This window comes from Mustela nivalis, assembly GCF_964662115.1.
Source record: "Mustela nivalis genome assembly, contig: HAP1_SCAFFOLD_2481, whole genome shotgun sequence".
Taxonomy (NCBI): domain Eukaryota; kingdom Metazoa; phylum Chordata; class Mammalia; order Carnivora; family Mustelidae; genus Mustela; species Mustela nivalis.
The window spans coordinates 11,172-27,610 of NW_028134184.1; the positions used below are offsets into that span (position 1 = coordinate 11,172).

At 45.6% G+C, this 16,439-nt stretch overlaps 1 protein-coding gene and 1 long non-coding RNA gene across 10 annotated transcripts in view; one reads left to right on the forward strand and one right to left on the reverse strand.

Moving 5' to 3' along the window:
- Window positions 1-2,582: 2,582 nt before the first annotated feature.
- Window positions 2,583-8,477, reverse strand: LOC309858443. 2 transcript variants are annotated; one of them, XR_014308198.1, is made up of 3 exons: window positions 8,023-8,477; window positions 4,799-5,042; window positions 2,583-3,459 (listed from the first exon to the last, which is right to left on the reverse strand). It is a non-coding gene; the product is annotated as an uncharacterized lncRNA (long non-coding RNA). The 2 variants fall into 2 exon arrangements; XR_014308199.1 differs by lacking the exon at window positions 8,023-8,477 and adding an exon at window positions 7,537-7,988.
- The window catches only part of LOC309858442 (conserved oligomeric Golgi complex subunit 2-like), a 29,527-nt gene continuing 21,203 nt past the window's right edge, over window positions 8,116-16,439 (forward strand). For 3 of the 8 annotated variants that reach the window (XR_014308191.1, XR_014308192.1, XR_014308193.1), the window contains exon 1: window positions 8,117-8,401. Coding sequence is in view for 1 of the 8 variants with exons in the window: in XM_082751134.1 (XP_082607260.1) it covers window positions 8,330-8,401 (72 nt within the window). In the remaining 7 variants the exon portion in view is untranslated. Of the gene's footprint in view, window positions 8,402-16,439 lie in introns of all 8 variants that reach the window. The other 5 variants (XR_014308194.1, XR_014308195.1, XR_014308196.1 and 2 more) reach the window with 3 other exon arrangements.

Here is a 16,439-nt window from a genome sequence, read left to right on the forward strand (position 1 = left end):
ATCACAATATATGTATATTTTATTAACTAGGTGTTGAAAATATTAAACATTTAAAAAATGAGATAGAGGGCACCTGGGTGGCTCAGTCACTAAGCAGCTGCCTTTGGCTCAGGTCATGATCCCAGGGGCCTGGGATGAAGGCTCACATTCCTGATCAGCAGGAAGCCTGCTTCTCCCTCCCCTGCTCTCCCTACTTGTGTTCTGTGTGTGTGTGTGTGTGTGTGTGTGTGTGTCTCTACCAAATAAATAAATAAATCTTTAAAAAGAAAATGAGATAGGAAAGGATTGACTTCATTGGAGTAACATTTGCCTGCTACAAGTTGATTTTTTTTTTTAAGCAGAACAGTCTCATTTTTTGTTATTTTATTTCCCAAACCACACTGGAATGGAATGAAACCATTAAAATCCTTACTTGTGCTTTTCCCTATTATGTCCCTAAAAATATGTAGTTTAATTTAAATATGAAGGAATGAGTGTCACTAACCAAAACTGATTGTTATTCTGAGCACTTCCAACATCTGCCCTAATCCCCTTTCTGATGTTAACCTTTACCCTTAATAAGGAGAGGAAGCTCTAAAGGTGAAGCCCCAGGACTGCCCACAGAAGGGCATTATTTGAAACAAAACTGGTATTTCAACTTTGGTATCAGCCCAAGTCCTACACTCTAATAAGATCTGAGAGGAGTGTCTTGATCTTCCAGGAAGGAGAGGAGTATCCTGATATCAGACCCAAGAATGGGCATATCATCGATCCTACAGAGCACACATGGAGTTTGGATCTGGAAATGGACTCCCTTAAAATGATCTGCACATAAGGATTCTTTATAGAGATTTTTCAGCTACCCTTGGGGACATGGTACCCTACACCCACAGGTGTAGACAAATATTTTACAAGCTATGCTGGGAATGAGGTGGGGAGAGAAATATGGAGGTTGTTATAGAAAGATAGAAGGTTAAAGGAAATCTTTGTTTTGGGTTTTTTCCTTTTGTTTTTAAGAAAAAGGTCATTTGTCTTCTGACTGGAAGGATCCATTGGAACAAGAACTTGATATTGACCCTGGGAGTGGAGTCCTGGAGAGGGCTGGAGGGAACAAATCCCAGGCACAAGGAAGAACAAACCCCAGCTGGGGATGTCTGCTCTTCTCAATAAACCTGCTCTGTCTTCAACTCTTTCTGTGTTTCTTGTACATTTCTCCAATTACCATGTAAATTCCATGATGCCAGGGACTTTTCTGTGTCGTTCGCCACAGATTTACAAACACTCAGGGCAGTGTGTAGTGAAAGACGCCCCCCCCCCCCCGTCGTTAACTAATTAACTGCTCTTTTGTTGTGTAAGAGTACCCCTCCTCCCCTTGCAGTGCAAAGACCCTTCCCCCAGGGTTGAATTCAATGTAACTGCTCTTTTGCCTTTCTGTAACTGCTTGGCTTGTAGGGCATGACACTTGTCTCCTGTTTAGACAAGATACCTTCTCCTAATAGCCGAGGCATGGTCGCATAGGCAAGGGGGCTGCCTGGTCACGTAGGTCACGTAGACAGGGGGCTGCATAGTCACATAGACAGGATGTCTTTCTGCTGAGTAATAAGGTCAAACTTCCCCTCTTTGTTTCCCCTTCCCGCCTTTCTCTTCGCGCGAGGGGGTCTTCCAAAGCCAATCCGCTAACACCAAGTATGCCTTTTTTCAAATGTAGCCTGTGCTACAATAAAGAACCTCTTGCTGTTTGCATCCTGTGGTGAAAAACCCGCGGATCCCCTTACCCAAGAATCCAACACTGCCACTGGATGCAATCAGCAAGAGGTTCTTTATTGTTACGCAGGCGCCTGCGGGTGGTCAGCGCGCGCCTGCAGGTGGTCAGCAGCTCCTGCTAGCTGAGCACACCCGGCTGGGGTGGTGCTGGGTTTTTATAGACAGGTACAAACAAGTTTTGGGTGGGGCGCAACTGATTGGTGGACAGTTTAAACTTTTGAAAAAGGCATATGTTGAGTTTGCTGATTGGCTTTGGGGACCCGCGCGCGCGAAGAGAGAGGCGGGAAGGGCGAAACAGGCTGATTGGTTCTGAGGGCCCGCGCGTGGGAGGAGAGAGGCGGGAAGGGGGAACAAGAAGGGGGAAGGTAGGAATGCCATCATGGCGTCTCTATTATTTCTATAAGCCAAGCAGTTACAGAAGGGCAAAAGAGCAATTAATCACGCAATTAATAACCTAATCTGCGCCTAAAAGCCAGAGGTTCACAGAAAAGCAAACAAGCGGTTAGTTATCCTATCTATCTTCTAGGGGAGGGGGCTTTCTGGGGGAGGGGTTTTTCAGTGGCAGTGTTGAATTCTTGGGTAAGGGGATCCGCGGGTCTTTCAGTAGCACTCTGTAGGTACTGACTAAATATTTGTTGAGTAAATGTCTAAAAACAAATTAAAAATGGATACAAATGTAGGTATAGATTTGATTGGGTGGTGGTAAGATAAGGGAATTCCTGCACAAAGGGCTTTTATTTTCTTGAAGTGTGACACTAGTGATGAAGTTTTGGAACACAGGTGAGGTTTGGTGGGGTGAGGTCCAGAGCCGATGACCAAGAAAGGATTCTTGAGACGTCTTAGGTGCAAATGGTGGTTTTATTAAAACACAGGGACAGGACCCAAGGGCAGAAAGAGCTGCTCAGACAGAGGCATGGTTGACTGGAATCTGAGGAAGGTGAGGACAAAGGGGGTGTCCAGAAGGACTGTCATATGCTAAAGAAGAATTTCAGGATAAGGGAGACCTGGTTATTGTCAAGTCAAGGCTGTTTTTGCCTCTAATGAGGGAAAGCATGGAGTCGGGAGTTTCCTGGAGATATGTTACATTCCTCCTATCACACATCCTTGTCAGTGGGCTTTGGGCTTAGAAGAAATTCAGTTTTATTACACTTCCCTCCCCTTAGCCTCCCTCAATTTTATGGAGGGGAGGGTGATGTTAGGGCTTCCGGAAACTGAGGTATGGGTGTCTGGAAGTCAGGCTATTGATGAGAAAGCTTCTTCCTTCCTTGTAAGTCACTAGGACATTCGTAGATGGAGGGAGACTCCTGTCCTGCAGGACTGGGATCTCTATCAGTTAAGCATCGTTTTTCCTTTAGGGCAGCCAGGTGTGCATGAGGAATGTTACACATATGGCATGGGGAGAGGGTGTAGGGCGCCAGCTTCTGCTTTGTCCTAAGCTTGCCTTCTGCTCCCTCATCCCTAGGACAGGAGCTGGGAGTGAGGTGACATAGTTCAGAAGAGGTGGGGGTAGGGATTGTTGAGGCAAGTCTTGAAGGTGTGAAACGGTCATCCATTAGAGGGAAAGCAAACTCACCGGAGAGACAAGGGAGTTTGAAGCCAGGGTTGAGTATCCACTGGAGAATTGTGGTCAAGTGTTTTAAAGTACAGCGGGTTGGCTCAGCTGTATGATTCCTTCCTGGTTTCTGGTGCATGCCGCTGGCATTGGTAGAATCATTTCTATAGAAACAAAACAAAAGAGGATAAGCCATTCTTTCACAAACGATGATGAATCAAGTTTTGAACATGCTGGGTTTTGAGGCACAGGTGGGACATCAGTGAAATAGCATGAGTAGGTAGTCAGTTACACGGGCCTGGTGAGTAGGAAAGAAACAGATGGTCATGTATCAGTGGGAGAGATGTTGGCTAGGGAATGGGAGCTGAAACCAAGGGCACAGTTGATATCACTACAAGAGAGGGTAGCTTGGAAGAGAAAGGTTAACTGAACCCCCGGGGAAACCCTGATGGGAATGTCACATGCATTTCTCAGGCATGCCAATGTTAACACAGATTACTGTATCTCCTGGGGGCCAGAAGCCATGTCTTTGAGATTCATTCATTCTCTGCCTCTGGCATAGCATTGGCCACATTGAAGGTAATTCTAAAATTCATTCCGATTTGATTTCATTGCACTTTTCATTTACCAGAATCTTGTCATGGTTTGCTAGTGTATCATTTTCTCGAAAAGATTAAATAAGGACCATTTTACAAATATGGGATGAATGCCTGAAGGGATTTTGTTTAATTCATTCATTAGCTCGGGAACCACTAAGATGTTACCACCACTTCAAGCAAGAATCTCAAGGCAGACACATATACAATCAGTAATACTTAAACGAATTTGCTTTGATAGATGCAAATAGATATGCAAATAGAATGCAAATGGATGCAAAACTGCCTTCTACCAAAGGAAAGGGGGTCAACTGTACTTCCAGTGGACAAAATTCATTTACATATAGCTAGACAAGATCATCTGCATCCACATCAATTATGTACAATCTATAGAGTTGCAAAATAGCTCAAAGACAAGAAAGGCACAGAATATCCCATAGAATTGGTCAGCCCAGAAGGGTACATGAGACAACACCTGTTTTCCCTTGGAAGACACTATAATCTTTTAGGTTCATTTCAATGTCTTTCGTGATTTTGCCTATGCTTTAAAAGAAAAAAAAGTTACCCTTATCATTCTTATTAGTTTGAAAAAAAACTAATAAAGTACTAGTCTGTTATAAAATACACATGGAAGAATGTTCTGGCACTATCATACCCAATTTGGGGTACTAACTGATTAGGAAGATGAGGCAGAATTTGGGAGCCCGTAGGAGGAGTCTGTTTCTGGTTGGAATGGGAAACATTTAAGAATCAAACTAAATAATCTCAAATCCACTCTGGAATGAAACAGGTTATAAGGAAAATACCAAAGATGTTGAAATGGACCTGTTGGCTCATTGTGAGCTTTCCTGGTCGAATTGAGACCTCTACCATGATGCTTGTCCTCCATGTCCCACTCATCCCATACCTGCTATCCTGGCACCAAAGGGCCACCAGACTTTAGGCTCAGTCTGCAGTTCCAAATGGAAACCCTCTGTTCCCACAGTAGTGGACAGGATGACTCTGGTTGCTGGTGGAAGCGTCAGCTGCTTTAGTCCAACAGTTCAAGAGAGGATCAGAAGAGCATAAGGACGATATTGGAAAAAAATGCTCGGACGAATTTCAAGAACACAATATTTCTCTTTGCAATTTTTGAGTGTTCTGTAGCCAACCTGCCAAAAAAAAAATGTGAAAACTATAAATAGAGAGGAGTGGGAAGAAGAAATGAGGACGTGTCACAGTGCCAGCAAAAATAGGGAACTGAGAATTTTCCAGAGATTCAGAGTCAAAGGGGGTTAATATTTACTTAGAAAAGAAGTCGTGGGCACAAACTCTAGGATGAAATGAAGGCAAGAGAGGCAAGTTAGGGAATCGAGAAAGAGAGAGAGACTAGAAGATAAAAAAAAGTCAACTTAAAGTCTCATTCCTCATTAAGGAAAGTACAGATCAGAGAAGAGGGGAGAGACTGGGATATAGTTGACCGCCGATTGTGTCTGGCTCTGATTAGAAGCTTTGTATCCACTTTTTAATTTCATCTTCCAGCCTGTTTCCTGGATTCCAGCTTCTATTTCCTATGAAATAGGTACCATCACCAAAGACGAGAGTCAAACATGTGACAGTAGTCAAATCTTTAACAGCGTGGACAACTAACTAACCAAAAGCTGGCCTGGGGACCCCTGCAGAGTCAAGTGTTACACGCCCAGTGCCTGGATCCTGAGGCCATGGTAGGGATCTTGGGAAGGGTTCAGGGTAGGGAGACACACAGCAGGTTCTGGCCAGAGGCTAGTCACCAAACTTTGTGTGGCTGAAGGGGTGTGTACCAGCTGAATGTCAGCTCCCAGATGAAACTGAGGGAAATGTCCTTTGGGAAGGTTTCTGCTGACTCTCTGCCTTTCCTTCGTCCTCCCCAGGGTGTTCCATTAGCATTTGGGGTCTGGGGTCTTGCCTGTTGCTCCTGGCTTTGGTGGGCCACGCCACTGCCACAGCCAGGGCTCCAAGTGGCAGTGCACTGTATGGGGTCTTGACTGTTCCCTCCTGACTCTCGGAAGGAGAACAGGCAGCAGGGATTTTCATTCTTTGTTGGCACCTATTCTCTTCAGCAACCCCAAGATCAGTACCCCAGGCTGCACAAGCTCAGGTTCATGTCTTTACCAAAGACCGGCAATAATTTCAGAAAGGAATGACAATGAAGGTAAAAAACAGTTCAACTACTCGCTCATCTGGACTTCTAGGGCAGGTGGGGTTCCCAGACACCTTTGTTCCGTCGGTCTGGCACCCTTGCCCCCTCCCTCGGTGCCTTGGTGATGAGTGTGGGCCTTGCTGTTTGCGCTGCCTGAATTTGCCCTTGTCGCTTATTAGCACTGTGGCCCTAAAAGTCTGAGAGGCTAAAAGTCATGCCTCTCAGAGCCAATCGGAATAGCTTATTAGACCTATTGATTCTGGCATAGTGGGCCTGTGCGGAAATCTCTCTTCTTCATCCCTCCTCTTCTCAGTCTTCCCCTCCTCCACCTCTTCCTCCTCCTTCTTTGATGTGTAAACCAAGGTATTTGGGGAGCAGGGAATGATGTGATGTTTGGGATTTACTTTAGAATATATTCCAGACCTCCCCTCTCCCCCAAGAACAAAAATACAGGCACTTTGGGGGCAGTAGAAGGAGGAGGGCCTATGAAACAGTTGGGGAAGCAGAGTGATAAGTACTCGGAAGGGCTGGGATTCTTCTGCTCTACACACTTTGGTGTATGCTTGAGAATTTTCATAATAAGAGTAAACAAACAAAGACCAAATAATGAGGCTTTCATTCCCTATATCCAAATGACCACAACAGGGCATAGAATGCACTTTCATAGTTGCTCCCCTGGCAATTTATTCTGATTCTCCAAATAAGATTCCAGCTCTCATCCTACCTGTCATAGTCTCTGGATATTGACTGGGAACGTTTTCCTCAACAAGACCTTGCCAGGCCCACTGCTAGGGAATGTATTGTTTCAGATTCTGTACTCAGGTTTTAAAGATTTTTTTTTTTTAATTTATTTATCAGAGAGAGAGGGGGAGAGAGCAAGCACAGGCAGACAAAATGGCAGGCAGAGGCAGAGGGAGAAACAGGCTCCCTGCTGAGCAAGGAGCCCGATGTGGGACTCCATCTGAGGACACTGGTATCATGACCTGAGCCGAAGGCAGCTGCTTAACCAAGTGAGCCACCCAGGCGTCCCTGTACTCACGTTTTAAAAAAAAAGTGACCATTTTCCCGTTTGGAGTGACTCGAATGCAAGACTCACTGTAAGCCATTGTCTTGCTGTGTCCCATCACTTTCTAAGGACTGCTCATGCTATCTCTAGGAGATCACAGCATTGGGAGGGGCAGCCCAGTCCTGGGCTATTACAGCAAAGCTGCAGCCTGAAGGGCGCGCGTGAGATCTGTGGTTTGAGCTGTCAGAGTCTCACAGAGAAAAAAAAGATAAATGAATCATCATTTGACCATGACATTCCCACTAAAGGGGAGGACAGTGGGAGAAAGAGCAAGGGAAGAGGAAAGAAAAATCTCAAAATAAATGTGGGGTGGACGGCAGGAGGGGGGGGGCAGGTGTGGCGATGGAACCAACGCTAGCCACAAACACAGGATTCCGCCCATTCTAGAGCGGACTGGACATAAACATGCTCGCACATCTACTTGTTGGCTGCGTTTTGTCGGCCGGCCGGTAGCGAGGTGATTTTTTAAGAGCTCTGAGAACCCAAACTTGTGGTCGCTCCGCAGCTGAGCCGAAGTGGAGCTGGGAGCTGCCCAGACAACCCGAGGCTGCCAGCTGACCACCTTCCTCCCTACAGATCGCTGGAGCCAAGCTCAGCGGGGGAGAAGCCATGCTCGCGGGTGGGTGCCGGGGCTAAGGGCGGAAGCCAGGTTCCCACAGAGGCCTCCGCGCCCAGGCGGCTGCAGCGGTGGCGCACGGGGACCGGAGGCCTGACACCCGGACGCGCCCCCCTCTCTGGACAACCGGCCGCAGAAGTAAAGGGCCAGCATCCCGCCACGGCTATGCTTTCCGCGGGACAATCTCGGAAGAAGGTCCTCGAAGAGGTTCGCAGGCCGATTTTCCGAGGGAAAGGGCGAGGTGGGGATGGAGCGCCCCTTACCCTCCCCGCCCTCCCCTCTCCCGCTCACCCGGCATCACCAGCGGCGGGACTGCCCTGCAGAAACGGGGAGGTTGTAGTGTCGCCCTCCGCCGCTGGGGGGCAGCATCACCTGCTGGCTCGACGGTAGGGCCTGCGCGCCTCTCTTGGCGGAGGCAGGCGGAGGCGGGCCTGCGGCGTCCTCTTTCATTGGCCGGGCGGGGGCGCTGCCATGTTGGAGGAAGCGGTGCCTTCTGTGCGGTGGAAACGCCGTGGCTTCACCCGTAGCGTTGGGGAGCGCAGCCTCCTACCTTTCCTCCTCGCTCGAGTGTCGGTGCTGAGAGGCGGTGGCCGGCGGGATGGAGAGAAGTAAGATGAACCTGCCTAAGGGGCCGGACACGCTCTGCTTCGACAAGGACGAGTTCATGAAGGTGCGCGCCTGGGCTCTGCTCCCCGGAGCCAGGCCGTGGGTGGCCTGCCCTCCTTGGCCCTCCGGGGCCTCTCCTCGGGCTTCTCCTGTGGGCTTCCTGGGCCGTCCCCGCCCCGGACGGGTCCTCGGCGGGGACCTCGCTGCACTTCGCAGTGAGTCTCTTGGCGTCGGGTGGGCTAGGTGCAGCCTGGAGAAAGCACTCCTGTGAAATCGTGCACATTGAATGAAAAGGCCTGAAAGTTCAGGGCAAGTGGTTTTGAGCTAAACGTAAAAGCCCCTGACCCGTAGGACCCGCCTCTGGTACCGTGCGGCACAGTCAGACCGCCGCTCCCCCGGCCTGACAGAAGCCTCCCAGTGCCATGTGCCTAGAAGCTCAGCGACTGTGCATTGAACACATCTCTGAACGCAGGTACTTACCAGGAATCGGGTCAAAAAGGCACTTAACCTAAGGTTTATGCCTGACTTTCGTCTTAAGCTCCCGGAATGAGAAATCTGAAAGACTGTACTGTCCTTACTGGTTCTGGTCCAGTACTACAAAGCATACCAAGCTCCTTTTCTAAAGTTGCCCTACTTCTCTTGGTGAGGTCAGCCTGAAGCTGGCAGCAGATAACTGTAGGACATAAACTTACAGAATAGAAATTTAAACTGAAAAGACTTTACTGACAGGAAAGGTTCATCAGACATAGCCTTGAAAATGTCCCAAGGTTTGAATCAGAGCCAGGAGAAGCTTTATCTGTTTTCTGTATCCCTCTGGGTCTGTACTTAAACTATCAAAACGTATATGTTTAATTTTTAAGGATTGGGATTTAGTAGCTGGTTTCAGTGTTAAAAAGTTTTGGCTCTGTAGGTACCTAAAATTCTGAAAAGAGTTTGAATTTCTTACTTTTTTATGGCTTCAAGTCATAATATGTTTTTTTCTTTTTTGGGTTAACCAGCTAGTTCCTTTTTGATACTTGCATTCAGATCACATCTCCCAAACTCTGGCTTTAAAAGTGCTTATGTCTGGATCCTCTGCGGTGTGGCCATATCATTTTTAATATGTAGGGATGTCTAGACGAAGGTATATTGTACTCTTGTTCTTGTATGGTGATGTTAAGCCACTGTAATAAAAGGTGTAAAGTGAATGGAGTGTCTGAAGGAGAGCACAGAGTGAATTCTCTGATCCAGAAACCTTTTGTTAACGAAGGACACGTGATGAGGAGAGAGGTCATTGGAAGAAGAAAAGGCACACACACAGACTTAAAGAATCTCAAAGCACGGAAGTCTCTTTAGCTTGTCTGTCTTTGGACTTCGTCAGGCTTTCTTTGGGCCTAACACTAGCATTTTCTCACACTTCCTCGCCCCACCATCTTTCTCACTCTGAGCCAACAGAATGCCTTTGGTCAAAGCAGCTTCGGAAAATAGAAATCTCAAAATAGTAGTTCTAAAGTAGGACTTAGAGGTAGGAAGAGAGCAAACTGGGAAAGTGGCTAGAATGCCAGCAATTCCATATTCTTTCAAGGCTCTGACATTTCTGAATATAATGTACAATTTGTAGTGTTAATGAACGTGACCCCTTCATACATAGAAGGAAAATACATGGAACAGCTGTTCTGTGTAAAGTGGTATTGATCTTCTTTGTGGGAGCTGGAGATAAAGGTTATTTGCAATTTGTGTTTTCGTCAGAGAGATGTTTTGTTAAGTTACAGTTCCGAGGCAGAAATGAGTGGAGAGCTTGCTTTCGGGGTTGTATTTCTACATAGGTGTCTTGTTTGGCACATTTTGGAATGAGACTGGGATGGTAGAAAGGGAGATGGGGTGGGGCTGCGGGTTGCACCTTGGACACTGCTTACATTGAGGGGTCCACGTTGATGCAGTCTTCACGGTAGAGCTGCAGTCAGGTTTACAGCAGGAAGTTGCATGGTCATATCTGTTGAGTTCGAGCTAACTGGTGGCAGGAGACTACTTAAAAAGTCATGTTTATGAGATCTAATGAGAAATAGAAGGGGAAAGGTATGCAAAAGAGGTAGGTGATCAAAGTGCAGGAATGGCAGATGGGGAAGGGTCACCTGGGGCAGAGGCACTGGCAACATCATACTTTGACGGCTTAGAAATATGAAAATCCTTTGGGTTGACAGCCAAATAATAGATGAGCAGGACATAAGGTATTGGTAGTAGGGGGAGAAAGTGGCATAACAGATAAATTAGACCATTTACATGGGTGTGCTATTGACATTACACGTAGCCTTCCTCTTCCATCTCAACATATGACTTCATCTCCAGTCGTACAGAAAAATTAGCAGCCATCCCACAGGACCTCCTCCATCCTGCTGATCATGATCCCATTCTTGTATTTGTCCCCTTCTCCTCCTCGCCTGGTACGGGGAGGGGCTCTCCTTCCTCCTCAGGTTCAGTCTCCACTCAGGCTCGGAATCCATGCCCTCCCGCCCTTCCAGGAGCCTGCGAGGATCCTCTCCCCTGCACTCCTTCCCATCATGCGCTCCTGTTTGATTCTCTCCCACTTGACTGCCCCACCTCTAGGTATTGCCCTGTTACTGTCGCGCATCACAGCCAGTGCTCAGGGGTTGACTTGACTTTCCCACCTCCCACCCTTCAGGCCCTGTCGTTCCACTAAAGAGTTCTTACCAAAACTGTTTCTAAGTCAGCACACCCGACCTTTCTCTGTCTCCTTACTCAACATCGCAGTAGACCAAATGCTCTGCATTGATTCCTGTCTTTCTTCTACCTCTCTGATGTGTCTCCTGTGCAAAGTCATGCTCCTGGTAGCCACTGAATGCTAATTATGGGCTCAGCCCCGTGTTCCTTTCTTTCCCTAGATGACCTTTTGTGCAGCTTCATGACCACCTATCAGCAGGTCAGGCAGATTCCTGTCTCTGGCCCACACACCTCCTGAGCACCAGTTCTGTGTATCGGACTTGCTGACCTTTCTTCTTGGATGTGTCTGTGGCCCCTCAGACTCATCAGACGGAATTCATGAGCATCTCCTCCACTGAAAACCACCTTTCTTATTCTATTGCCTCTCTCAGTAAACACTTCATCCGTTTAGCCTGGAGTCGGGAAACCAGAAGTCAACTCCTACTCTGTCACCTTTCCAAAATCTAGTCTGTCACACCAAGTCCTGTGGATTTCGCTTCCTAAACCTCTTGAGTCCATATACATCTTTCCATCTCTTCTCGTACCTTTGCAGTGCGCCCTTGCCATCACACCGTAGAAGCTTCTCACCCAGTCTCCATGCGCCTTCCTTGTCTTTCTGGCCCCTGGTCTACACTGCAGGCAAGCCACTCTTGTTAGAATGCGGATGTGATCTTGTATGTACCAGGTGACTGGTCAGTCCACCAGCTCTTGAAAAACCATTCTCCCACGCACTCGAACGTATTTCAAAGAGAATCAGTCCCCCATGGGGTAGTTTTCCTTGGTAGACAGTTCGTTTCTGTGCTGAGCCAGTCTGCCTCCTTCGAACTTCTCTGTGTCAGTTCCTCTCTGGAACTTGTGGCTTCATTGGCACCCTGGGTAGGCACATGATGACCTTTTCCATGAGAAGTGAAGGCAGGAGCCCTCTGGACGGTGAATGTATGTACCCTCATGTTCCATAGGTAAAAGAACCGTGTGTGGGGGTGGGGGGGTAAGTCCTTGAGGCTTCTCCCTGTTCTAATTGGGTGAACTGGGAATTTTGAGACAGGCAGCAGGTCCTGTGTGTCCTTGTTTGCAGGGAGCATGCATTCTGATGGACAAAACGGAAAAGGGGAAGAATGAGCAGCTGCTCAGATCTGTTTGTACTGTGCTGGCTGATTAGCTGTGACCTGCAGATGTGGGTCCCATCCTCGGCTCTGCTCTCTGCCTGCTTATGTCTGACTTGGGGCAAATCACTCGCCTCCGGCCTTCTGTTTGCTTGTTAGTATAATGAGGTGGTGCTTATCTATGTGATCTTTGCCGGCTCCTCTGAAAAGACTCCAGTCCATCCTGGCTTGCAGATAAGGAAACTGAGGCCTGAGGTGTGATGACTTCCTTTAAAGCCACACAGCTAGTTGGGGCCAATCACAGGCCAGATCTCCTGACCCCCATGCATCAGTCCTTGGAAATCCTACTGTAATATGTTCCTTTCCAGAGGCCACAGGTGGGAACTGAGGGAAGTGGGACAATCAGAACATTAAGAATAGCGCAGAAGATGGCACAATGTCCGCATGCCTTGGCACCTGCATTTCACCAATAGGGCCACCTCTTACCTTAGAAGAAGTTCCCACAGGGCTGGTGATCTGGATGCCTGGCCTGGAACTTAGCTATGGTAAACGGGACCAGAGGGAAGTGATGGCTGTCTGAGGTGGACTTTGTTGACGGCGGCTGGAGATAGTAGCTGACAGAGGAGGAAGAGGGAAGAGTGACAGACGGCAGATAGCCACAGGCCCGCAGGTCAGCCACTGTTGCTCCTGGTCGCCCATCCCCAGGAGCCATCTTCGTATCACAGGAGCTGAGTGCTTACCCTGTGGGTTCTTAGTTCGATGTCACGTCTTGATGACAAGATTCCATTCTCTTCCGCATCAGTTTGAGACAGACATCGTAATGAAATTCTAATTAGCCAAATATGGAATGTAAGCCTGGAACTCATTTTATAGAGAAATTTTCTTATGTGAACTACTTTCCCTGATGATAGAGGAGTTGTGACGATGTAACATCAGATAAAGTTTATCTGATTGGCCCTTTTTAAGAAGGGTTCCCGGCAAAAAAGAACTGTTTTTTTGTTGTTGTTGTCCTCCCTTTTGATCTTTCCTTTCCATTCCTTTTCTTGGGTTTTTTTTTTTTTTGTTTTTTTTTTTTTTTTTGTCTTGTGAGCGGTCATCTGATTTATAAAAAGATGCAACAAAAAGTAAAATGGTACAAGATAATCAGTTTCAAAACATAAAAAAGTGAGTGTCTTTAGCCATAGCTCAAAACAGAGGAACTGGGTAAGGAGAATTGCTTGTATGAACTGGCAACAGGAAAAGTTGGTAAAGGAGAGCTGAGGAACTCTATTAAGACATAGGAGTGAGGGGCTGCATCATCATCTGGCATTCGCTCAGTGTCGTCTATATGGTTAGAGATGTCCATGATGGGAACTCCAGCAATCTTCTGGGTCTGGGTCAGCTGATGCCACAGTGTAACACTCTGAATTACTTCCCTACTGAGCAGTCATCTGCATAGTTTGTCTTGTGTGTACGTGGTAATTGTTTGAATCTTGGCTCTTTCACAATCCTTAGAGCCTCTTGATACTTTCACCCCGGTTTCTCAGTTTCAGCCATTACACAGTCAGTTGTACAACTGGTACACTTGGCACACAGCCCGTCCATCATTGACCGGTCAAGTTTGGCCTAAATAGAAAAGTTGATAAAGTCGGTACCAACCAGGATGTGGTAAGTCGGCCCAGCTGTGTGTTTATATTGGAAAAAGCAGGAGGGATGTTGGGGGACTTCTCTTTCCTTGAGTGCATGGGATCCTTCTTTTCTTGCTTTTTAGGTTTTAATCTGTCCTCTCGGAGAAGGATCTCAGAGCTAAGCATTCACTTCCCGGTCACATACTTGCTTGCTTTCTCTTGCTTCCCCATGTTCACACCATGCCCATTTCTCCTTGCTTTTGATTTTCTAATTCACTCTTTGTAGTACTATAAAACTTATTTAAATAAAATGTTGGCCTACTAAGTTATTGATTATTAGTAAGTTCTTTGTTCAAAATTTGAGAGCAAGAAGTATTATGTAAATATATCTTTTTGTTATTTAACTAGTCTTACAACATGTAGCATCAAATTTCTTGAAACATTTAAACAAATTAATCACAAACTGGGGCTTGGGCTCTTTCTTTTTTTTTTTTTTTTTTTTTTTTTTTTTAAGTAATCTCTATACCCAACATGGGACTTGAACTCACAACCCTGAGATCAAGACCTGCATGCTCCAGTGACTGAACGAGCCAGGTGCCCTTTGGGCTTTTTGTTTTTAAGTTCCTCAGGTGAGGGGGTGCCTTAGTGGCTCAGAGGGTTAAGCTTCTGCCTTCAGCTCAGGTCATGGTCTCAGGGTCCTGGGATCGAGCCCTGCATGGGACACTCTGCTCAGCATGGAGCATGATTCCCTCCCTCTCTGCCTACCTACTTGTGATCTCTCTCTCTCTGTGTCAAATAAATAAATAAAATCTTAAAAAAAAAAGTTCCTTAAGTGATTCTAATGTGTGACCAGTGTTGAGAACTCTAGCACTGGATAATTCCTTTAAATAGCTCAAGAAATTAATTTTGAAAAGCGAACTAAAAGCCTACATAGATTATGATTGGTGTTAAATTGAGGGGAAAAAAGAGATAAAGAGAAGAAATCAGCTGGAACAGAGTGTAATTAGGTACTCAAATATTTGTTAGATGGATAAATACATTTACGGAATGTAGGGTTTGTTTTTTTTTTTAATCTCTTCATAAATATGTCAAATGGGTATATAAATTCAACAAAGGAGTTTGATATAAAATTGATTAAAATGTTAGAACAGAAGTTTTTTAGAATTTCAGTGTTACTATTTCATGATGCTTTTAAGATGATCTCTCTGTAGATGGTGGGAAGATCTTGTTAGCATATGTTTTTAATTTCTCAAGCTTGAATAATTTAGTCACCGAACAAAGATTTAGAATGAGTTTTGGGAGACACAAGTTCTAGATTATGTCCCCACCTAGCTGGGTCAGAGATTTGAGAGCAAGGGCTGGAGGGAAGAGCTCCAAGGACATTTTTGTATACATGCTGATACCTTGGGCGGGAACACTCTTCCCACACTTCCTGTGGCTAGCTCCTTTGTGTCATTTGGATCTCAACTCATTGTTCTATATTTCCTGGTTCATCCAAGTTAAAATACATCCCATTTGTCACTCAACCTTTACTGTGTCCTGTTTTCTTTTTAGCTGTGATCACTATTCATTAATCACTATTTGATCACTGTTCATTGATATAATGTCTGTTTACATATTTATTTTCTCATTTCTGCATTAGAATATCTGCTCCTTAAAAGCAGAGACCTTGTCTTTTCTTTCCATGACTGTGTCCCCAGGTCTTAGAGCAGAGCTGGAGTTGCATGATAAATATTTGAGGAATATTTATGGGATATACAGGGACATTTATTCATCTCTGTTGTCCATTGTTTTCAAGAATGGTTGGAAACACACACATACGTGAGCTCACACAAACTTTCTATGTCTTTCAACCCCTATGTAGTGTGCAGATTAGTGCTTAACTATTTTGGTTTTTTGTTTCGATGAAATGGGACATGTTTCAGGGCAGAGCTCATAAATTTCATATGCCCTCTTTGTACTTCTCATCATTACAGAGTGATGGTTCTGGGGGATTCTGCTTCTCGTGGAGATAGTATATAGTGATTTTATAAGTCCATGTATCTGGGAAGGAGTGTTTTACTTCTTGGCAGCTTAGAGAACTTCAATCTTTCCAAATTCCATGTAATTTTCATAGCATTAAAGCTACTAATTTCAGATTATTGGTAAGTTTTAAATGATTAATTCCCAGGTTCCTTTGAATTAGTCTTTGTTTGCCATCCCTGATTGCAGCTAGTTAGTAAAGTAGCTAAACTTTTAAACTCTACTTGGTTTTAATTTTGAGTGATGTCACTGCTTCTCTCATGGTTAATGGTTCTTAATTACCTGCAGCTTGTCTGGTTTGCTCATTTATTTTCCTGTGTTCCAACACCTCTTGTGATCTCCCAACTTCTGGCCTTTTGGGGGATTTGTACTTGAACTGGGTTCAGATAGGAAATACCCCTGAGTACAAAGAGAAGATATTTTTCTTCTAACTTCACTATCTCCTATTATTAATGTATTACATTGTTGTGGTACATGTGTTACAACTGATGAACCAGCATTGATACAGTATTAATTAAAGTCCATGGTTTACATTAGGGTTCACTCCTCTTTCTATAGTTCTGTGGGTTTTGACAAATGTATAATGTTATTTACCTACTGTTGGTATCTTACAGCCTAGTTTCCTTGCCTTGAAAACCCCTGTACCTCATCTATTTGCTTCTTCTCCTCTCTC